Below are 24,394 nucleotides of genomic sequence, written 5' to 3' on the forward strand. Positions count from 1 at the left end.
GACCCCGCCTCATAAAAGTAGAAATGTTTTTTTTTTTTTAAGTCTAAATCTGTCAGCACAAGTACCTTTTGTAAGAGAAAATTAAAAAAACAATAAAATTAAGGAAACCGTGTATTATGAGAATGTGTTAAATATTTATACACACGTACAACGTCCACTGGCATATTACGCGACGCCATGGAATGTTGCATTATGGGAAATGTAGTTTTCTTTGTAGAATGTAGTTCTGCTCTCCACAGTACTTTCTAGTAAAATGTCATTGTAAGCTTTTATGAAAGTTGAATAAAAAAATAAATGATGGGAGGTTTGACTAATGTCCGCGAACCGGTTCTTTTGAAGAATTAATTTCAAAAAGCCGGGTTTTGTCTTCTTTTTTATTCAGAGTATAATAATTTCCCCCATGCATGATGATAATAACACAATAATTTAATAACAATACAAGTATAAAAAAATACACAAAGACTAAAATTCTAAATAGGTTATATAAAAAAAAAGTTGTGTGAACCTGTTCAACCCAGACCCAACCCTTTTTTTACAGTCTATGGTTCAACCCATTCATAAAAAAGATCCGACTCAATGAACGATTCGTCCACGAATCGGACATCGCTATGTTTAGATTTTAATTATTATTTTATATAAAAATGAAGTGATTCATAGGCAGCATGCCCAACATGTGAAATTGTAAAACTAGAAAAAAAATCCTTAGTGATTTTGCATGTAACATAACAGTTTTTTTTTTTTACATAATATATGTGTGTATATATGTTATTATATTTATATATAATGTGTATAAACACACACACACACACACACATTGTTTCTTATTAAGTTATATTCAACTTTCTATGGATGGCACACAAGCTATTAAAATGTTTAATAAATGTTATTATAAGTTATTAAAACAAAGTTAATGATTTTATATAAATCACACTTTATATAAAAGTGTTTATAAAGTTGAAGAATTGATCCGCCCACACTCACGAGAGATCATTCTCATAAACCCCAAAAGAATTGAACATTTAAGCAGTTAAATATAACAAAGTAGCTCAATTATTCTCCCACACGAGTAAACTAGCACTGTTTTATTATTATTTTTATTATTATCAACAAAGTTTGTACAAACAAACACTTGTGTATACATCATTGACATACAACATAGATACAACAAAGACTTTCACACTAGGGGGCTATTGCTAATTTATATGAAGATATTAAAGCAATTACAAATTTTCAATGTTTTAATTGCTTTTTGCTTCATTGAAAATTGGAGTGACTCAATATAAAGCAAAATCTCTTTCCTGAATGAAGTAAAATAAAAAAATTTACAGGATAATTTACATTTATGAACAGAAAATGTTGCCATTAAAAGAATAAAATTAATTATATAAATCTGACAATGCTTGATTCTACTGTTCTCGCAAATACCAAATAAAATATGTTTCCAAAACAACATAAATTGGTCATCGATGTTTCTTGTGATAAAATCACAGACATTTTGCCAAAATGGTCTTACAAATGGGCAATGCCAAAATAAATGAACCACAGTTTCAGGGCAACTGTCACAAAAGGTACAATTAACATCAATATCACTTTTAAATGTTTTACAGGGTTGGTATATTCTATGTATCAATTTGAATGATACCTCCTTAACTTTGTTTGTTATTAAATATTAATTAGGTATAATCCAAACCTTTTTCCACACAATATCTTCTGTAAAACGAGTGATCTGGCACTGTTTCACATCTCTTATCATTGAGGTGACGCGTCTGATGACAAAACCTCCAACTCAGCTAGACCTCGAGGAGTGGGCGGGGTCAACGCAATACTCGATGCCTATTGGCTGAGGACGGGGCAGCAGGAACACTGAGCGCTGGGCACCGGAGCAACAGCAGCTTATTACGCACATTACGCAGACGGAGCCAGCCGGGCAGACAGCGCGTCTCAACGGGGGGTTCAACACAGAAACTAACCAAAGTGTTTGTTCTGTTCCGCGAACACCCCCCTTTACCTGTATACAGTTGTAAAAAATTAGCATTATTAGCTACTCTTGGCCCCTGCCGTCAGTATTAGAGGAGAGTAGATGAAAAAAGCGAGGATGTTGGTCCCCGCGGGAAGATAATGAAGAAGCTGCGCGTGTTGTTGCTGTGCGCCGTTTTAGTTCTCCTGTGCTGGTGAGTCAAAATATGATCTTTATTGAAGTAGTATTATAATGTCTCTACCTGTAAAGCTGAGCAATAAGAACACCAATACTTTGACAACGACATAATTTACCACTCTGTCTCTCATGATAGCTTCATGCTAGATGCTAACGTTAGTTGAGTAACGTTAGCTTCAGATGTGGGCTGTATTTATAAGCTTTTTGTCATACAAATTTAAATATTACGAGTCAAATACTGTTTTCTCACTCATATATGTGTATGGAGTTGCTTGCACCTCTTACAGAAATGTGCTGTCAGGCTGTTGAAAGTAGCACTGGACCACCAGCTGTCCAGTATGTATGTAAATTGTGGATGTATGTATGGTACACAGTGTACAGAAAACACTCAACGCCCACCGTGCATTTCTAGGCTTCCCACTTATGTATGTGAGCACTTAATAATTTTTGTTATGTTTTATGTATTTTTTTCTTCGGTTTTAAGGCTTTGTTGAACAGCTTACCGGTGGCTTCAGCTGATATTAAGTGTTGAATTCTGCAGCCAGCACTTTTTTAAATAGCCATTGTCATGAATTTCGGTCAGCTTTTGTATGTCAATCTCAGTATGCAGAAACTCCATAGTAGATGTTTTCCACTTAGATTGCATTTCTTTTAAAGTAACAGGCACTGTCCAATTTGCTGGACTGCTAGAGCCTAAATTTGCTCTGACCACAGAAGCAAACTTTTACCTTAGCTTATGATATTTTGAGAATGTTTAATGCATTCAAATATGTGTATGTCTATGATAAACTTAGCTTTTCCTGCGCCCACTATCTCTGCCAGGCTGATGTGGCATCATCCACGCTGGACAGGTAGTGGATTAGGGTTGGTCATATGTTGACTAAGCACACAGGGTGCTGACGCAGGTCACAGTACATACCTGGTGTGAGACACAAAAAACAATTGCACCCTAGTGCCTGCCAGCCATCCTATCAGATTGATGATTTTAATAACGGGCTGATATGCGAACTCGCTATTTTCATAACAGCCGATTACATAGCTTGTCTTACTCTCCTTATGCACAACAGTTGGTGGTGTCTTAGAATTGTGAGCTGTAAAGATGTTCGCTTTTGTTTCCAACAATGTAACCTTTTAAATAGGTCGATTTTTAAAATTGCGAGGTTGGTTGGATGTTTGCCCGTTTCATACCTAATGCCAGTATGAAAAAAAACACACAGTGAGTTGCATAAGAATTGCACCACATGTGCACAAACTCACAGCTTGAATACCTTGTGTTATTGTTAATTGGCACACTTTGCTAGCTTTGCTTACTTCATTATGGTTTATTGATGTTTGCATGGTTTTGAGAAGCGAGCAACCTGGTCCGAGCGTAAAATCAATGTGAAACAAAACGTACACCCATTTTACTTTTGTAATTTGGCATTTTCCCCAAATAGTATATTCAGCAGGAAAAAAGGTTGGCTGGAGATTTATATAATTGATCTGTTTGGGTTGTGAAAAGTGGCCATTACATACAAGAAACATAAGGGCTTTGCAAGCGTCATCTGAAAAAGCTAGTTGATTCAGATTGTGAATACAAACCGTAGTTTCATTTGGAATAACATGCACCGATGGAGCGTGCACAATAGCGGCATTTGGGAAAGTAAGAGTCTTTGGGAAGTTCAAATAATTGCTTCAAATAAGTAATAGATCTGAAAGGCCATGCATGCACAGAAACATGGAAGGTGAATTCAGGGCAGGAGGACCAAAAAAAATCAACATTCATGATTTGAGAATATTTTATGGGAGAGATTATGTATCTTAGAGCCAGGTAATTTGCATGACCTGTCAAACTATCGTTGCGGCACAACAGACCGGCATTCACACAGAACGTGTTTTATAAAGACGCAGGTCAAAAGTTGAATTTCTTTTATCTTGAACGTTGCATAGAACGCTGTGTCATGCGCAAGATGCTGCAAAAGATGCACACCACGAGTGTAACGGTTAAAGACATCCTCCTGTAGCTCGCAACTTTGGCTGGAATCATAGCTAATGAGTCAATATCCAGATACAGTATTATGGCATGTCTAGAGGGGGCCAAATAGTAGAGAACCCATGTGTTGCACTAATGTTGTCATCTTTCAGCCTTTAGGGCGCAGAATAGACCTCTGTCAGAACATTCTGTTTCTATTTTCTTTAATCAAATAGTCGAATTCATGTAAGAAATGGTTCAGCTCTTTATTGCAAAAACTGCACCACAAAGAAACCTTGCAACTCTTTCCTGCAAGACAGTTGGTTTAAATGAATTTCCAGTTCAATCAGATTTGCTGTATTTAAACTGCATATCAGGAGATCTCTCATTTGAATGATCATATTTGCTGTTGTGGGTGAGCAGCACAAGGGTGTCAGTTTCCCACTTTTTGCTCAGGGAATATCTGATCGCAAATGCCTGGGTTTTCAGTGGTCGATGACTTTCAGTGTTTGAGTTTTGTTTTACAGTGAAAAAGTTCAAATCTTCCTAGTGTATACCGAATATTGAAAGGTTAAAACAATCTTTAATATAATTCAGCAGTAATAATTATTTCATAGCTGTTTGTGTTTTTCCCAGATATATTTTGTAAAATGAATGCTGGGTGAACCCCCATAGTTTAGCCAATTGAGCATTGTATAGAATGGTTTTTACTGTAGATCCACACTTTATAATGGGCATCCACTTTTTGTTTTTTTTTGTTTTCCATGTTTCTACAAAGCTAAAGCTAGGGATGCACGATGATATCGGGACAACATCGGTATCGGCCGATAAAAGCTTAAAATGACCATCATCGGCATCGGCCGATATGAATATTTCTGCCGATGAGCCTTGCCGATAGGGTGGCGTGTTTCCTATGCGCACGTCACCGTGAACGAAGCATGAGCGCCAGCAACTTAAACTTCCAACTAGGGGTGTGCGTCTCACGGTTTTTGATCGTGGACGATTAAAATGTCTCCACGATCTGCTTTTGAAGAAAAATCATATTATCGTGCATTCTATCAGTTCAATTCTGGCGCCTTCATCTCAACATACTGTACAACGCGACGTACATTCACATCACATCACATGTAAACGCAGAGGTAGAGTTACACTCACGGGACACCGCAATTCACTAAAGTTCATTATTTGCATGTGCGTCAAAGTCTTGCTAGGTAAACATGTCATTCACGTGCTGATGCGATGGTCTAACATGCGCTTTTCCGAGCGCGTACACGCGACGCTCACAGGAACTAAAAGCCTGTCACAGCGCCTGCATACTGGACTAATCTTTCGAGTCTTATTGCGCTGATACTGTCAAATACACACAAGGTTTACATAAACAAAGTTGGTTATGTCTAAAGTGAAAGCAAACAGAGAAAATCTGCTTGTCAAATGCGTGTGTATTAGACGCGTCGCGTGCAGCTCTTAAAGAGACAGTAATAATATGCTGCCGCTTGTCCTTAAAGAGATACTGCACCCAGAAATAAAAATTCTGTCATTATTTACTCACTCTAATGTTGTTCCAAACCTGTATTCATTTCTTTCTTGTGCTTAAATATACTATATAAGTCACTGGAGTACAGCAACTGTTTGGTTAGCCACATTCTTCCAAATAACTTTTATTTTTACCAGAAGAAAGAGTAAAAAGAGAGTAAATGATGACAATTTAAATTTTTGGGAGAACTATCCCGTTAATGTTAATAAAACAACAAAACACAGAGGAAATCACTCACTGCTCCTGACTGAAAACTTTAATAGAAGCTTTAATAAGCTTTTTTTGCACTTAAAAAAAATACAAATATATCGGTATCGGCATCGGGCAAAATTAGTTTGAAAATATCGGCATATCGAATATCGGCCAAAATCCTATATCGTGCATCCCTAGCTAAAGCACATACACACAATACTTAATTTTGAAAATGGAAAAAAGTTTGCACAGAACCAACTCTGCTAATAAACACACTGTTTTAATGGTTGATCCTGACCTACAGTTTGACTTCAGAAAGAAGACTAATGAGAGTGCTCATTCCTTACATGCGTGTCTCCTGTCCTGCTCTCTTTAGATGCTGTCATGGCACTAAAATAAAACAATCTGAATCTGCTCTCTTTAGTCTTTATGTTGGGTCATCATCAATAATGGTTTTCAATGTTCACTGGAATGACAGCTGATAAACAGTGAGGGTAAAACAAGTCTGAAAGAGAGGGAATAAAGTTAAAATAGTGTGAGAAGCAAGCCATCAACCTGCAGTTATGGTCAGGAGGACATGGAGCCAGAGGCTCTTCTCCACTGCTTACTTTTTCTCTCTTTCTTTTCCTCCTCCTGCCCATTTCCTTCTTTCGTTCTTATAATAGCTGAGAATGTAGCATACTCTTGTGACGTCTTCCTCCACGCCTCCTGCAACAAAACCAACAGGCTCATATGCAAGCCTTCAATTCTTTGTGAGACATAAACAACTGTCACCTTTCTCCGAAATCTTATACTAATAACTACACAGCATCTTGAAAATTCAATGCTCAAAGCTCTCATAAGTTGCATTGGGAAAAATGAAAGACGTCCATGTTAGCTGCGGTGCTTTAAAGGGGATGAATTGAAATAGTCAACTTCTCAGAGGGTTTTACTGTGTAGAATGATCAGCTGTACTAATTGGCTTGTTCATTACCAGTCGTGACCCATCCCTCGAGATATTTGACCTGCTAAGCATGTCCCACTCTAAACTGCCCATCACCCACCTTGAGTCTCCAGGGTGGGCTCCAGTTGCCTTGGAAACGCCACCCTTTGGTCACTGGGTTCATCTTCTCACTTGGCCTTGAGACCATACAAAGCATACTTGTGCTGTTTGTCATGCTGCAAATGAAAAAAAAAAAAGTTGCATTCATAATATCATTATGTAACTTCCTTTTTGAAGACAACTCGGGTGTGATATGAAGCCCGATTTCTTTAAATCGTGTGGTATCTAGTGTGAACTCCTCCCCCCCCCCCCTCCCATATGATTGAACAACTCATCAACCAAATCAGCCCTGAAGCTGATATGTTAGCCATTTTAAGATGTGTTTTTATTTTTCTGGATGTGAGCACTGCAGCTCTGTCAAGTAATTCGTCTGGATAAAAACAAACCCTTCTTGGCCCCCATTGTGGGCACTGACATAGCATGGCCATAGGGAAAGGGGCCCATGTTCCCTATATGACTGAGTACACAGTGTGCTGTAATGTCAAACCTGCAGAAAAACACAGCCCCTCTATGATGACCTTACACTGGCTTTCTGAGACTGTATTGATTTTTGTCATATATTGATTAATGATCAGTGAATTTACTATTTACTGCTGCTTAAAACATGGCAATGTCGTCAAATGGCATGTCAACCTTTCCTCTATAGGGAACAGTTGTGTTCATTCTTCGCAGCTTGTAAGTGTGGACTGACATTTCATCGAGTGCTGCTGCTGCAGTGATGTCGTATGTTGGTAGGCCAATCCGGAAGTAGCATCACCCTGGTTCAATCGACCAAAGTCTGATAGGTTTTTTTCACTGGCTTTTTGTGCCACTGCTCTTAAATGTTAGTCTGGAGCCCTGGCTTGTCAGTATCAGCCAAAATGTTTATATTAGTGCATCCCATGATGTTCCCATAATATTCTAATAAAAAAAATGATACATCTGCATGAGTACACTAAAGTAAACGTGCATAAGGTGATGTTTATGTTCGACAGCCCTGCTTTGCATGATGGAGGTATGGTAAAGGAAATGCAGTTTTACACTGAGAGATGTGTGTTGGTGTTAATCGTATTCTTCTTATCACAGATGGTGTGATGATGATACCACTCTCAAAGTGGCATGCATGCCTTCCCAAATAATGTTCATTTTGCAGCTTATGTGAGCCATTTGTACCTTCAGACAGTTTCTCATTGTTGCAGCTGGATCTGCACGGCACATATAGCAGCAGGAGGCTGGTAATTATTTAGAGGGATAATACTTTCAGCCTGAGCCCAGAGTAGTAAGCGATGACGTTATATAATAGAGTATTAGATAAGAAGGATTGAATTAGGAAGGCAGCCGGTCTGCCAGCCCCTGTGCTTTGTTTGCTGGTCTGTCATGTTATCGTGTCTGCTAGCAGTAGCTTCATTGATTAATGCTAACATTGTATAATCATAGAGTAGCCTAACTTGGATGTGAACTCACTGATACATGCATATCAAATATTTGCTATATTGTGTATGGATGGATGTTTTTAAAGTAAAATGATTTGTTTCTCATCCAACCGGTTCCTATTATGTACCCTGAAGACATAGTCCGTTCACACAAGAACAACAGCACTGCATGTTGTAACAGTTATGCTAACGTCTCTTAGTAATGGGTTTTCAGTTCATGTAATTCTACTGATTTAATTAAGTGAACACAAAAATCCCTTTTAAAGCTGTGATGAAACGGGAATGGCGATAGATCTTTTCTTCTATATTGACGTCCATCTGAGTGTAATGGATTATCAGAAATGGAAAATATTATAGGCATGGGTTTAACCTTGTTCTAATGTTAATGATTTTGAAGTATTCTGAATGGGCGTCTGCAAAAAACACGCCTAAATCATCTCCATATAAGTGCTTTTTTCCACACAACTTTTCCATTACGGTCTTTCGTCACTCTCAGCAAACGTACATGATGATCTCAGAGCAATGCCAAGTGTGCCATCCCTTAAACCATTGTAAACACTTTATATAGACCGAGATTACTAGGGCTGTCAATGTCAACTTTAGTCGTTTAGTCGACTAATCGGTCGATGCCGTCTTGGTCGACTGACATTCTTATTGGTCGACCAGTTGCATTTTTTTTTTTTTTTTTTTTTTTAACCAATAGAAAGAAATTTTCAATGATTTACTCCTTGATTTTTATTACTTTTATAAGCAGTTATATATTACTGTATTCTAAATATAATTAGCCTATGGTTTATCCCCAACTTTAAATGCTTTAATTTAGGCTATTTTGTAACAGCGCCACAGTTTAGCACACACACATAGCACACTCGGTTCGCACCTGTGGCTGGCTGCGCTGCTGCTTCGAGCTCAGTTCACACCGCCAGCGATTTTGTCGCTACATGTCGCTAGTCTCTGTACTGTGAAATCGCTTGTGGGCGTTTGTAGTGCTGTCGCTCTAATGGTAGACTGCACGTCTGGCCATATATCTATACAAAATACCATCAGAAGTGACATATACAACTATATCATTTTAATTTGACTAGGAAAATTAGGCTCAAAAGAAACCGTATGCTGTTGGGAGAGTGTTTTTATATTAACACAGCAGTGTTCAGTGGATTAAATCATTCACTAGATTAACGATCGATCAATCAACAAATTAAACTCACTCATTCTGTCATAAATTACTAAAACGTCATTTGAATTTGACAAATAATCAATTTTCTTGTCCCTAATAGTCAACATTGCAGGGGTAACTGTAAAATGATCTGCAGCAGTGCAAGTTTAGCAGTGCTAAACTTGCATCATAAAATTACAACACTCGAACTATAAATGTATAGGCTATGAATTAAACTAACTGAGACTGTCGACAGTTTCTTTTCCATTCGTCATTTTATTATATTCATGTATGTGGTTACAGTCAAATCATATAAAACAGTGAAATCTCCCTCGAACTCTTCTGTCTTGCCTGCACTCGAGACGGTGACGCGTGCTCCACTGAAAGTCTTCTTTCCTATTGGTTGTCGCTCGCGAAAATCGCTTCTCATTTGCATAAAGTTGAAAATTCTCAACTTTTGTCGCTTGTCTCTTGTCTCTTGTCGCTTGACACGCCCACATTCTGTCGCCAACGGTCACTGTCGCTCTTGTCGCCGGATGTCGCCAGCGCTCCATTGAAATGAATGGGATCATGTCGCTGCGTGTCGCTGGCGGTGTGAACGGGGCTTCAGGGATATAGGTAGTTTAGCTTTATTCATTCAGTTAGAACGCTTCTTGTTTCGGTTTTTATACACTATATGTTTTTATCTCGATGCGGCGTGGACGCACTTGGAAAAAAAAGAGCGCGTCGCACCGCGACCGCGTTGCTTCCATCATGAGCGCGCACACCGCGCGCCTACATTTGAAATCCAAGGGGGTAATCCATCGACCGGAAGTTGAAGCCGGCCGGGTGCCGCCATGTTGTAGCAGAACTTCACTTGCGTTAGCATTTCCATTGACTCCCATTCATTTTTGCGTCACTTTGACAGCGAATAACTTTACATCTGAGGCGTTTAAAGACTACATTTGTCCATTATTTATTTCTAAAGAAACACGACAATGTATAAAGGGCTCCATTACCTTCTATGTTACACTATGGCCCCGTAGAAACAGATTTAGTAAAAATAGGCTAACGATTGCGTCATAACCACTCGACTCTCTGTCGCGCTGTACAGAAGTTACCGTACAGACAGGAGGAGAAGCTCGCAGGCAATCGGGGGGACGTCCCGTCAAGGGAGAAGCCCATAGATAATGAGTCCATAAAAGCAACGGAATTCTTACTCCTGCTCACTCACGATAAAGGACTCTTTGCTCAAGTTCCCCGTCTCTGCAAGATTAACGTTGGCAGTTTTCACGCACAGCTACTAGAAGAGTAACGTCTGTCAGACAGGTTGCTCACGTCATCAAGCTTAGTTTGAGTCGGTCTGAGTCTGCGCGTCAGGAACGGAAGTTCTCAAAAATCGCTAAAAGTGGGCTTCAACTGTCTCAACTGAGTTCCAATGAGATCGCTCTGTCCATTTCTTTTACTGTCTATGTTTGAAATCGAACTTGAGCGCGCAAAAGACGTGAGCAGTCCCTTCAACGGCTTTATCATGCTGACTCAATAGATTGCGTTTTCTTGATATGTTTTTGTTTTTATTTGTACACTTGACGTATTTGAAAATAGCCTAAATAATGTAACAAAACGAAAATAAACCTATATGCGGTCCTACAATACAGCCTATTATTATTAGGATTGTTTTTTAGGCTCTCTGGGTTTTTTGTGTGTTTGTTTTAAAACGCCTAGATCGGCTGGACAAAAGTTAACCCATAGTTTTGAAAGTAAAGAAAAATATAGCTACAGCCTGTATAAACGAGAGCTTTTGTTAGGATGTTTCATTATGTGGCAGATAGCAGTTAACGTTATATTTTTTGTAGCGTGTGGTGTGGTCATAGACTGTAAAAAAAGTGTGGTCAGGTGCGCGATTGTGACTGTTAGACCTACCTAGGACAGTGCTCCTCACTTTTTGCAGTTAAAAAAAAATCACTTAATTTTCAAAGAATTGTATTATTATAGTTTTATGTATTTTTGATTTTTTTTTCGTTGTTGTATTATAAATGCTCAATGACAATTGTTAAAAAATGTTCAATCAAAACATCGTTTTTTTTTTATTTATTTTTTTTTTAGTCGACTAATCGTTGGGCAGGACAAGACTTTGGTTGACTAAGGATTTGTAAAGCCAGCTTTACAAAAATGTACACCTTTTCTAGTTCGGTTTTGTTATCGAATCTCTAAAGAAGGCATCACAAACATTACACCAGTGTGCATTGGAAACAAAAGATCAGAGCATAAAGATGTCAAGTAATTTTCTTATAAAACAACTTTGCACTATTATTGTTATTGTAAATAAATATGTAATTTATTATTATTCATATATAAAAACAACTTTTTGGTTCCAGTCTAATCATTATTTAGTCGTTGGGCAAAAAGCAGAAATAGGACAACTGAAACAGAAGTAATCTGTATTGGTAGTGACAAAAACAACATCAGTCAATTTCTACTAAACCTATTACCAAAAAGCAATCCTGACAGATGAGATGATGGGTTAGCTATAAATGTTTTCAGTGTATATGTATTACTCTTATACATTTATAATGAAATCTCTGTATACAATTTCATCTTAAGGTGAGACCACCCAGATTTTTTTGTATACAGTTTTTGTTGTTCTCACATTTTTCCGTATTATTTCCAATTTAGTATAATTTTTAGTACGAATGTTGTTTGTGAATGATTATTTATGAAAATGTTAGTATATGCAGACTTCACGCACAAATTTATGAGATTGAAAAACGCTATGCTGTTATGTGATTAGTCAAGTCATTTATATAGAGCTTTATACAGGTTTTCAAAGCAGCTTCACGTTAATAAACAGGAAGATAACAGTATTAATGTTCTTCTATTATAAAACAAATTAAATTTCAGCTGTAAAGCAGCTCTAAAAAGACAATAGTGCTCACTGGTCAAAAGAGTCTGTCAAATTCTGTCTCGAGTCCTTTCTTTAGTGTAAGTCTATACTCTAATACAGTACTGTAAGGTTGTTTGGGAGCTCGCAAGTAGAGCCTCATTTCCTCATGCACAGACAACCGAGCAGTCATGCTTTCAGTAGGGGGTGTGTTTATGTGCAAGTTCCAAAGCCATTAGTGCTGTCTCTTACATAAGTCCATCCCATGAGGACTGTAACTGTGGTCATCTCTTTTGGGCCCTAGTTGTCATACAAGCCTAACTGTTTTTAGCATGTGGATGGGTAAGAAATATCTGTGTTCTGACAGCCTGACTCAGGGGGAGGAAGAATGACTCTGAACATACCTCAGGCTGATATGGTGACTGGGGGTTGGTGGGTTTGGGAGGAATGCAAGGCCAAAGACCTTGTACTGTGTCAGAGGAGGCTATGTTTTTGCAGAAAAAAACTAAGATTGTGTTTTTAGGTTTGGATTTGTTATCTTCAGGCCCGTCGCTAAGGGAGGGCATTAGGGGGCAGTGCCCCCCCTAAGGTCATTCAGCAAACTTACTATTGAGAGCAAAAAAACGCATTCACTTATTCCTTTACGAAATGTCGTCATGCAGCATTTAGCACACAGGCACTAATCTCTGTAATTTTAAATAACACATTGTCTTCAGAAATATGAATTGGAAATTAGTCGGAGCGCGTGTTGTCGAATTTTCATATTCATTTACCTGCTAAAAACAGCCTACTGTTTCCACATATATAAAATAAAGGAAATTTTTCTCAGAATTGCGTGATATAAAATCAAAATGGCAAGTTATAAAGTCAGAGTTGCGTGATATACAGTCGCATTTGCGTGTCATAAAGTCAGAATTGTGAGATAAACTCGGAATTGTGAGAAATCCATGTGAGAATTGTGAGAGAAAAAGTCGCAATTATCTTTAAAAAAAAATATTCCGTGGCGAAAACAAGCTTCCATATACTTGATTGCTTTTAGAGGGAAAAGCTGTCCATAAATGCTGGTGTAGGATCAGTTTTCTCTGTAATAAAAGAATATTGGCGAAACTCCGGTGTTTTGAGCGGTGAGTGGATTATCTATGCGCTCGCAAATCCTCTTGTTATAATAAGCAGTTAGGCTATGTAAATAAGACATTATTGTGTATCAGCTTTACTGATAGCCTAATGGAACATTGTGAGATTGCGATTAAGTTGTATAACCGCTTTTTAATGATAATAAAATGAGCGCTCTTTGCGAGTTTTCTGCCATGCCAAATCCTGCATAGCTTGTTTTTAAAGGGGAAGCGCATATCTTCATGGTGTTGGTTCACCCTGTGTTTTTGGTGTTGTTTAAATATAGAATTTGGTCTATTTCAGTTATATTAGACTAAATAGGGGATGTTATTGTTTTTGTGACTGTCTGTTTTGTAGATCATAAAAAAGTGTCTTCATCCCTTTTTGTCACTTGTGTGGTATTTTCACTGGAAGAACGTTTTCTGATTCTTCAAGAATTTCAAGAGAAAAGTGCCGTGTCACAGCATGTACTGTGAATCCATATATAGCTTGCAGCATTAAGAGGAATCCCCCCTCCACAAACCAGCTTCCTGTTTGAGCCGTGCCATAGCTTGATGAAGGAAACATTCATAATTAATTGTGACAACAACATAAGCTGCATATTGGGGTCTTTTTGGCCTCGTTTACACTGTCAGTGAAATGTGACCCAATTCCGATTTTTTACTCGTATGCGACACAGATCGGATGTGTTCTATGACAGTGTAAACAGGAAAAAAACGCATGCATTCGGATATTTCGAGATCGGTTTCAGGCCTCGTTCATATGTGGAAATAAATCAGATGTAAATCGGATATGTGCCAATGCGGCTGTCATGTAAACAGGCAGATCGGATTTTCCGAGGCATTAGGCTGCGTCTCCACGGTTTAATGATGAGAGAAACCCCGACGCACATCTGCGGATGTACGGATGGCCCGACGAAACATTGTGTTGTCATAGGAGAGGAATGTGGACACACGTTGACACAACATATCAAAGGTTGGCTTGCTCATCCTAAAATTTCGGACCCACTGCTCCTCGTTAAAGCCCGCCACGATCTCTGTCTCAAATCGAGCAGTTCGACCGTGTGACGTCACACGCTCGGAAGCCCCTCCCACGATTGTTGATTGACAGCAGCGTTTCAACACAGACCCGCCCTCGCTCGTGAGAGCTGTCAATCATAGTCTGCGCAGACCGGCGCGGTCATTGTTGATACGCTGGAGCACTGTCTATGAGCAGAATGGCTGCTCATAGCCACAAATTCTCACAAATTCACAAAGCCTCATAGCTCATAGCCACCACAAACACTTGACTAAGGGATTGTGGTGTTCTGTTCTTGGGTGTAATAACGAACACAGCAGTCATTTTAATGTTCCTAAATCTGAACCGCTGAAGTGGCTGAGTTTGTTTTCGAAGGGAATATTCCCCACGAGCAATGTCGATGCTCTCATGTTTGCGCGAATCATTTCTCAGCAGACTGCTTTATAAACGAGGGTCAGTATAAAGCTGGTTTTGCTAAGAAGCTGCTCATGAAAAAAGGATCGGTACCAGCTATTCGTGTTCCTGCTGAACCTCTAGAACAACTGAAGTGAGTGTAATGTTTTATTAAACTTTATATTAATATTTATATTAATCTTTGCAAATCGCTAGCTGCACGCTTCACGATGAATGCGTCTAAGGTTTACACTCAGTCAGGGTACATTACGGCATGTTTTCTATGTATGATGTTCTCAATATAATTCATAATCCCACGTTTATACTGAACAACGCGTTATTGTTATTGTGTTACAAACGGTGTACACACAGAACAGAGAGGCGGGGTGAGCAAAGCTCATTATCATTTAAAGTCATATGCACTGAAACGGCGTGCTGAAAACAGAGCTGTTTTTGACCAGGTAAAATAAGTGTTTTCTTACAATACTAATGAGAATTTTTAATTAAAGTATATTACAAACTTTTAATTTAGACCCTAAAGAATCATACTAGCTTGTACAATAATGGCATGATATGACCCCTTTAAGAAATGACTCATCTCTATTATGCTTGTCTTTCTCCAGAAACAAAATATTAACAAATAAAAAAAAATGAGCTGGGGAAGTTTCTGAAAATTGGTTGATTTGACAAGACCCTGTATCATTTGGACTAGCTTGTTTTAATAATTTTTTAAAAAATATTTTAACAGCTGGCAGAGAAGACCCTTTTCCTTGTGCGAAATGCGTGTAATTGAATACAGATTTTATTTAATGACATATTCATTCACTGATGAAAAATGTCTGGACATTGGACAAACACTCCTAATTGTTGAAGAATCCTATATCGAATGAGGCACTGAATTATTGTGTTTTAAATCTTTGGCTCGAGAGGCTGAGAATGAAAATTGGGTTATGCTTAATTAAACGGTGGGTTTTCACGGACTTGGACAAACACATTTGGCTGGCACTCAGACTGGCTCTCTTTTATCTTGCCTGTACTCATTTGGTTTCTCATTTTGAGAGCCAGACAGGTCCATTATTGTTGCTTCTCTCTCTGTCTTTGTATTTCTCTTTCCTGTCTCTCTGCCTGTGTAAGCAGTTAGATTAGATCCTGTCAAGCGTATGGGAACGTCTGAACTTGTCGCTTTGGAAACAAGCGGATTGAGTGGACCAAGCCAGACAGAGGCTGTCCCCAAAATCATCACTGGAGCCATGCCAACTTATAACACCAATGTTTTCCTTCTCATCTCTGAGTAAAACCCCCACACCTGCTCTGTAATTAAAAGATAGAAAGAGAGAACCGAACAGGGTATTTTTGGTTAGCAGAAGCAATGAAACAAAAGTTTTGGTTTAGTCTTTCAGATTCAATAGAGCTCAACGAGAACCTCTGAGTTTGAATAGTGATATTTTGCAGACTGAAAGTTCTCTGTGTGGAAGACAAAATAAAAATAACTGTATAAAATAAATAACACGTGTGGTGTGAATATACTGTATGTGTAGTACACTTTAGTCTGGGCTGGACAATTAATTTTTTTACTTTTTGCCTAAAATGAAACATGTTGCACATTTTAATACGCATGCAACATAAATTTAGTGTCAAAAGCAAAATACTGTATATTTTAAGCTATAAAGCAGTACAACATTTTAAATGGACTGAGCTTCTGTCTGCCCTAGCCCTTGTTTTTGATCACATCAACTGTAGTTATCTAGTCTGGCAGCTTCTAAGTTTACGGTGGTTGAGGTAGTCTTCCTATAGCCCATCCCCCACTTCTTCAAGCACAGGACACATTGTCTGTTTCTTTCTATCCTACACATACAGACATTCTCCACCCCCTCCTCAGATTGTGTACTAGGACATGTTGTTCTAGCTTATTGTAAAGCAAGCAGAGAAACCACCCCCTGATGTCCAATCTGAGTGTTGAAAGTTTCATAGATTTGCTGGAAGGTCATAAAAAGTCAGTGAGTGGTTAACGTTGTGCTGCTGCATCCATTAAAGAATACATGTTCAGTCTCTAAGTGATCTAAATTTTTAATGACTGTATGTTGGTTTCCTGAGATGTTTGCAGTAGGAACTCACACACTTTTTCTTCCTGCAAATCTACTGCTTTCCCATTCCCAATATTCCTTAAGCCACTGATCCTGCTTTCAACCTTCTGTTTTCTTACCTAATAGTTGTTCCTAAATCCTGGCACTAATACTAATACTAATGCTTTTAGGAGTCCTTCCAAGTAAATTCGGTTGCCTTTAGGGTGTGTACACACTTGCAGGTTCGTTTCGATTAAAACCAACTTTGGTACGATCTGTTAGTGTGGTTCATTTGAATAAGTGTGAACGCTGCCATGAGAACCTTACCTTGGTACCAAACAAACTTCCAAATGAATAATTTTGATGATTATTGCTTACAGCTATGAAAACCTTTTCACAATATTCTAATTTTGAATTTGGGGTTGTCATAAGTTGTAAGCCATAATCATCAAAATTATAACAAATAAAGGCTTGAAATATCTCACTTTGCATGTAATGAGTCTATTTAAAGGTGCTCCAAGCGATGTCGGGCGACGTCACTTCTTGTTAAAGTTTAAGGTATTGTCAAATAAAACGGAGGCTAGCTAGACCCTCCCCCCTCCTCATCTGCGCACTAACCCCCAAACCCCACCCCCAAGTCCTTCTTGTCGGTTATTGGCTGCAACAGTTTGTTATGTTTCGTGGAGCGGGTTGCCGCAGTTTGTTTTTGTTGCCATTTGTGGAGCCTGGGCTGTCTGCAGAGACTGCCTGTCATAATAACAAATTTTGCTGGACGATAAATTGTCCAAGAAATTATTGCGATAAACGATAATATTGTCATTCTGAGACCATTTACATCTAAAATAATGATAATTGCATAATAATGCAGGTACACCTTTTCAAAGATCAATAAACTTTGATCAACAAAAGACTATTTAACACTGAAAATGGAAAACATTTTAAATATCCACAATAAATTAACAAAACAACCAAAAACATTAAAAGCAATGGACTCTGTCTCTGTTAACAAAAAAATAATAAATACCAAAACAATAAATAAAATGGATGTTAACGAAACCCGACCCTACCCTTTGAGACAATATTTCTTATTAAAGCACAAACCACTGTTAATTTAACATAAAAGCAAGCAGCTACTGCGTGCATGGTCTGGCATGACTGAATGCGCACAAAGTGCACTCCCTTAATAATTCCTAAAAAGCTGACAGTTCATCGCGATCTCACACATCCCTGTTATTATCAATGAAGCTGACTGCACAATGAATCTTTCATAATATCCACACTTTGTTTGTTATAATTAGAAGATTTGCATACAGAATTCAGCACTGAACAAAAAGTCAGTTTTGAGCGGTGAGGGGAGTCTATCTTAAATGATTCTGATTGGCCATTGCGTTCAAGAAATCAACACATATGTCTGTGATTGGCTACATCGCTCAATGCTGCAAACATGTTATGAATAGAAACTCTGGCCTGTAATTCGTTTCTATTTTGTTTTAGTTGTTCTTGTTGCTTTTCTGCAACAGATGAATAAAAATCTATTAGTTTTTATGTTTTATTCATAGATATTTCTAGGTTGCGGGAGTCCCGCGAATCATTTTATTCTCCCGCAACCCGCACACACGCTCGCACTCGGCCATCAAATCTAGTGCCGCGCCGCACTCTATTGCGTTGGGAGTGCACGTCTCTAGATCAAGGGCCCGGCCCGGCCCGAGGATAGTGTCAGGTCGGGTCACGTTCAGGCTCGGGCAGAGAATAAGCTCTAATTCACTCCTCTTACGCTAAGGAACCGAGAGTTGTCATCCAGTCTCTTTGGTAGAGAGAGAGAGACGAGGAAAACAAACAAGCATGCAAATGGAAATTATCGAGCTTATTTTTTTTTATCGTGCGATGCAGGCCTAGCAGAGACCACGTTTTTTTACAATGTGTTCAGGGGACAGGCAGCTAGCGGATAGGGAGGAGATGTTTGCTGTATGTGACACAAAATATATGTGACATCGCTTAGAGCACCTTTAATATATTAGTTTCACCTTTTAAGTTGAATTACTGAAATGAACTTTTGCACGATATTCTAATTTTTCAAGTTTCACCTGTATGTGTCTAGCATAATTCTGTATTTTCATCTTTAGAATCCTTAATATTTTTATTCTGGTGTCACCATTGTCCTGTACCAATCGGCAGTTGTCAATCGCCACTCTGTGTAGCCGCTTCTCAGATTGAGTGCAAATACTATTGAGCTCCACTTCATGTCTTCCTGCACTTGAACAGACAAATTTTAAAAAAATCCCTGTCTCGGCGAATATCCTAGTAAACATAGTCGGTTATGTCTTAGTGAGCGTAAACAGTAGGAAACCGCATGTGTATTATTAACTATATTGGATATTTAGGTCTTAAAGTGACAGCAGCCTAAAAATCCTGCTGCTGTCTGTGTTTTTATGAAACAACAAAAAATAAAACATCACTCACTGCTCTTGACTGAGTAACTTTTGTAACTTCAATAAGGATTAATCTGTTTAATTTATACACAGTGAATATTATGGAGTGTTATTTTGATTAAATTTCTGTATGTGAAAACTACAGTTAGATCTACCTGAAAAAACTTTTAAAAGCACTGATTGTTTCTTATCTTTGTTCTGCTGTATTTATTGGTGCTATTGCTTGTAGATGTTGTTCTTATTTTATTACTGACTGTTTACTTGTCTTTAATAATGCTTTGTATATTAGGCTGGTAGTTTTAGCTGTGGTATCGAAATTGGAATAGAGAATTGTGAATTTTTGCTGGTATCTAAAATTTTGGTGTGATAACTTTAATGGCCGGTTAAAAATATTTATGGCTGGTAAATTTTCTTAAGTAACCGACCATTGGCAGGTGTGGCAAACAGTTCGTTTTAGGCCCTGCCTGTATGCCTATGGTAAGTCTAATGTCAACATGTTAAGCTGTGGTGTTGAGTTTCCTCCTTCCATAAAATGCAGATCCTGTGTGCTGTTTAGGGATGTGGCAGGACAAAAAGGTTAAATGACGTTTGTGATAATTGACTTCTGTTATAAAAAAAAATCTTAATTCCAGATTAAGTGCTTTTTCTTCATTGTGAATATGTTTGATCGGAAATTAGCTTCTTTTTTCTAACTACAGATGATGTTTTTTTTTTTTTCTATAAGCAAACAAGGGTCAGAAAATAGGCCTACCTCTTCGTCAAAACAGGTCAAGGTAAAAGGCAATGATCGTCAGGTTTCTTTGGCATTGTCATGCCGTTGTTGATGGGCTTATCTTGAATCTTGTTTGGAGATGGGATTAAGATACTGTGCTCTCGCTGTTGTGACACCATACTTATGGCATGAACTTAAGGGTTCATCTCTTTGGAAACTATAGCATGCTATAGCATGGAAACCTATATCCCTATAGGCTGCACTGAAAGCCTGCCCGATCTCTTTTAGGAGACGGATAAACACTGTTGACTGATTCTGCTGTGCTGACTCAGCTGCCCTGAGCCATTGCCTGTTGTGGAAGTCAGGCATTGCATTTCAATCGATGGCTTCAGGGTTCTGGAGTGAGCTACTAAAGCATCTGTTATCACCTTTAATATCCTCCTCATAATTTTTTTGAGTTGGGCTAAGCAGGTGTTTTGATTTGTAAAACAGACCTCATCTGAAACGTTTTCCTTTGTAGTGAATTGTTCTTGTCACGTGAGTGGAAGACGTGATGCTGCAGTGTCTGTGAATGCGTGAAGAGATCCAGTGTTCGGACCTTTTATACCGGGCCTGAACAAGCCTGTGTGACGTGTCCGCTGCCACGTTCAGATCGCATTAGCTGCATGAACGCCTGAAACTTGTGATTCACTCCAGCCTCTAGAAGCTTCGGCCTCTTTTCAATGAGTGTGCTACTCAGTTTAATGAATGACATCGTAAGACTCCCACAATCCTTTGCAATCTCTCACGAGTCACCACAGCCCACAGGTTATGCAACAGGAACTGGTAACTGATAACTAGGGTTGAGTATGTCTGGTTATATTCAGTTCGCAATTCGACTTCTTTCTTTGCGTCTACTCTGTGGATGCACAATATATCAGTATCATATAGGTTATTGTCCTGAAACCTGTTACATTGATTCCCACACGTACATCAAACAGCGTGTCAGACGTTTGTTTCAATGAAGTTCATCATAACCTCCAACACGAGTCTCTGGGATGTTAATAGCAGCTGATGTATCATGTAGCACTAATGTTGGTGGATTGATAGCTTGACTCATGACTTCAGTACAGCTCCATTCAGCTTCATTCTGCCTGTGATGTTGTGTGAGAAGGGAGAGATTATGTTATAATGCAAGGGATTTAATTCTAGAGTTTTTCAGTGACTTTACTTCCAGCCCTGTCAACTCATGAGGGCTCAGGCTTATTCCGCTCTGACATTTGCTCTGTGGCAGAATGTTTTTGTCTGGCCACAGCGTTGGCCTACTTTTTGCGAGAGCTCTGGCTTTGTGCCCCGCAAGCCTGTTCTTCTGTTCCTCCCCCAGCCACGTCGCTCTGTGCACATCTGAATCTGTTGAGTCTCTGATTTCCCTCCCCTCAGTTCATTTATTATTTATCAGTTCATTATTTAGCATTGTTTAGACCATTCCCCTCATTTACAAGAGACTTTGTTTGTAGTCTGTTTAAAACAATCTCTGACTGTGGTTTAGCACCACGTGCTGTTATTATCATGCTGGTTCTTTTTGTCTCATTGCGTTCTGGACCTATAGTATATTTTATATGGCAGAGCACACTGCAAAAATTAGCATTTGCAGTGACATTTAGTGTATAGTCACCCCGTGTTCACTCTGTAAAGCAGATGCTGTTTAGACTTTTTATTTTTTCCATTTAATGTGCCAGATGCTTCGTTCCAGTGCCACATAGGCAAGTCAAAGTCCACTCAACGAATGCAAAACAGATCTAGATATCTCTTCTTCAAGCGTTTTGCTCATTAATGAAGCCAAGCATCTGCTTGTATACAGTTGGCAGTAGCATTACTTGAAAAACGACCTTTGACACTCTCCTGGTGTCCTGGTGATGTGATCAGGTGAAGTCATATGGGATTAATATCCTGCCATGATTCAAAACTGAAAATAAAGTTCTGAAAGCTTGAAACTAAGTGTTCGAAAACTCAAAATCTTACAAAAAAAAGTTTTGCAAGATCGAAAAATAAGATTTGCAAGCTTGCAAAATGTAAAAAAATTAAAAATATCTCTGCAAACATTATGTTGTTTTTGAGATTTCCTTCTTCAGAACTGCAACATTTTTTTTACGATGTTGCGCAAACAATTTTTCAGAGTTTCACATTTGTCAGTGTTCTCCCACTGTATTAGTTTGTTTTCCAGGTTTGAAACCTTGTAAATGGTGATCTGAAAACTGGTGTGCGAATGTGTGAAAAAAAGTTTTGAAACTCTGAAAACAGACTTTTGCAGGCTTGCAAAGGGGTAAAAAAAATTAAATCTCTGCAAACATAATTTTGTTTTTGAGTTTTCCTTCTTCAGAAGTGCAACACTCTTTTTTACGGTGTTGTGCAATCATTTGTTCAGAGTTTCGAATTTGTCACTGTTCTCCCAGTGTATAGTTTGTTTTCCAGATTTGAAACCTTGTAAATGGTAATCTGAAAACTGGTGTGCGAATAGGTGAAAAACAGTTTTGAAACTCTGAAAACTGAGGTTCGAAAGGGCGAAACTTATTACATTACATTACATGTGCACTCCTATTGCAGACTATTTTTTCAGAGCTGAGTTTACAACACCCAGTTTGCGGAGATACGCCCACACAGTTGCAAGCTTGCGACTCACGTGATTTGTGGCAGCTTTGTCACGCAGTTCTGCTCTGAAACTCTGAAACTCAGACTGAGCCAAAATGAAGCTTCGCAACCTCGCAACTTAAAAAAAAAAGCCTGGAGGGAGGGCCTTCTGCTCTTGGCCAATGCTTTGCTGTCTGCTGACGTACAGTCCAATCACAAGTCGTATTTACTGGAAAGGTGGGATTGACCGACTGCTCCGCCAATGACGAAAGCGTATGGGATGAATATAGTCAGTCATATTTATTTATAGAGCACATTTAAAAAAAACAGCTGTTGGCCAAAGTGCTGTATCAAAATATCGTATCAAAATGATTAACACGTGCAAGCACAATTATCAATGAACTTGATTAATGTTGCAGAAATGTTTTATTATCCACAACCAAAGGCCTTTCAACAGGCCTTTTCAGGGGCGGCGCCAGATCATTTTTAACGCAGGTGCTGAGGGGGTGTCAGATCATTGACAGGGGGAGCTGCTCAATTGTATATATATATATATATATATATATATATATAGGCTATATACATACACACACACACACACACACACACACACACACACACACACACACACTATTATTTAAATGAGCAAAATGTATAATGAGATGCTCCAGCAGTCCAGCTCATGTGCAATGCAATCGCGCCCGTGCCTCCATGATCATATTGTCAGCTATTTGCTTCTTATTTATTATATATCCAATTGGTTGATGAAAAATGTATTAAAATTAAGATACAATTTATACAAAACGAAATTCACTTCAAAGAAATGCTTTCTACAAAACAAAACTTAATTTAGTGGTCAAAATCATGTCTGACCCATCATATCTTCCGATATATTGCGCATCCATCTTACACATGCTGTTCAATTTTCATAATCAGCATAGATGTGAAAAAAATAACATTATAATATTTTAACAAAAATTAAACTAAATGCGCTTATTTAATGGCTACAACACATATAGTTCGCCTATACAGACTCTCTAAATATTTACATTAATATTAACAATGCTGCAAGTGCAGTTTGTTGATAGTAAATGTTAACTAATCTATAAGTGTTACCGATTTTTTATACACCGATTCAGAGGTCTCGTGAGTTCAGTGTTGGACATGTCAGTTGTTTCAACTATTCATTAAAGTGAATGGTTAAAATGAGTCATTCGTTTGCGTATCGGACGTGTCATTAGTGGACGTCTAGCCACGGCACGCTTGTGTGATTATCTCGGCAGTTTAGGAGTAAGACATCACACAAGATTTGCAATTTGTACAAATAGAGACATTTTTGTGAATACAAATGTTTTCTTTTGTATTAGTGTTTCATAATTTGCGCATCCAACAAAGAAGACGTGCATGTGTGGATCAGGTGACGCGTGTGCATTCATTGACGTCTTTTCTGAGTCAATCTCATTTGATTCATTTGGATTTTGAGACTTTCTTTTCGCGGGTTTTAAGCATTTCACAACCCACACACAAACAACTACAAATGAATAGGCCTGGTGCTAGTTATTAATTTGGGCACAACTACACATCTATTTGACAAATTCATAAATGTGCGTCACTACATTTAAACTAATACAATTCAATGTGTGCGCAAAATCCAGAATCACATGAATGTGCAGCATTTTGTACAACTAGAGCCATATAGTTGTTAATACAAAACCTCGATTTTGTATTAATGTAGCTCAGAACTTGTGCATGCAACAA

General features: G+C 38.4%; 1 protein-coding gene across 5 annotated transcripts in view; it reads left to right on the top strand.

The window, feature by feature from the left end:
• The first annotated feature begins 1,880 nt into the window (after positions 1-1,880).
• The window catches only part of suco (SUN domain containing ossification factor), a 57,912-nt gene continuing 35,398 nt past the window's right edge, over positions 1,881-24,394 (top strand). For all 5 annotated transcript variants that reach the window (XM_056262783.1, XM_056262784.1, XM_056262785.1 and 2 more), the window contains exon 1: positions 1,881-2,171. In XM_056262783.1, the coding sequence (XP_056118758.1) occupies positions 2,119-2,171 (53 nt within the window). In that variant the 5' untranslated portion in view covers positions 1,881-2,118. The remainder of the gene's footprint in view (positions 2,172-24,394) is intronic.

Source organism: Rhinichthys klamathensis, unplaced genomic scaffold (genome assembly GCF_029890125.1).
Source record: "Rhinichthys klamathensis goyatoka isolate OS25496 unplaced genomic scaffold, OSU_Roscu_1.1 h1tg000196l_1, whole genome shotgun sequence".
In the NCBI taxonomy this organism is placed as follows: domain Eukaryota; kingdom Metazoa; phylum Chordata; class Actinopteri; order Cypriniformes; family Leuciscidae; genus Rhinichthys; species Rhinichthys klamathensis.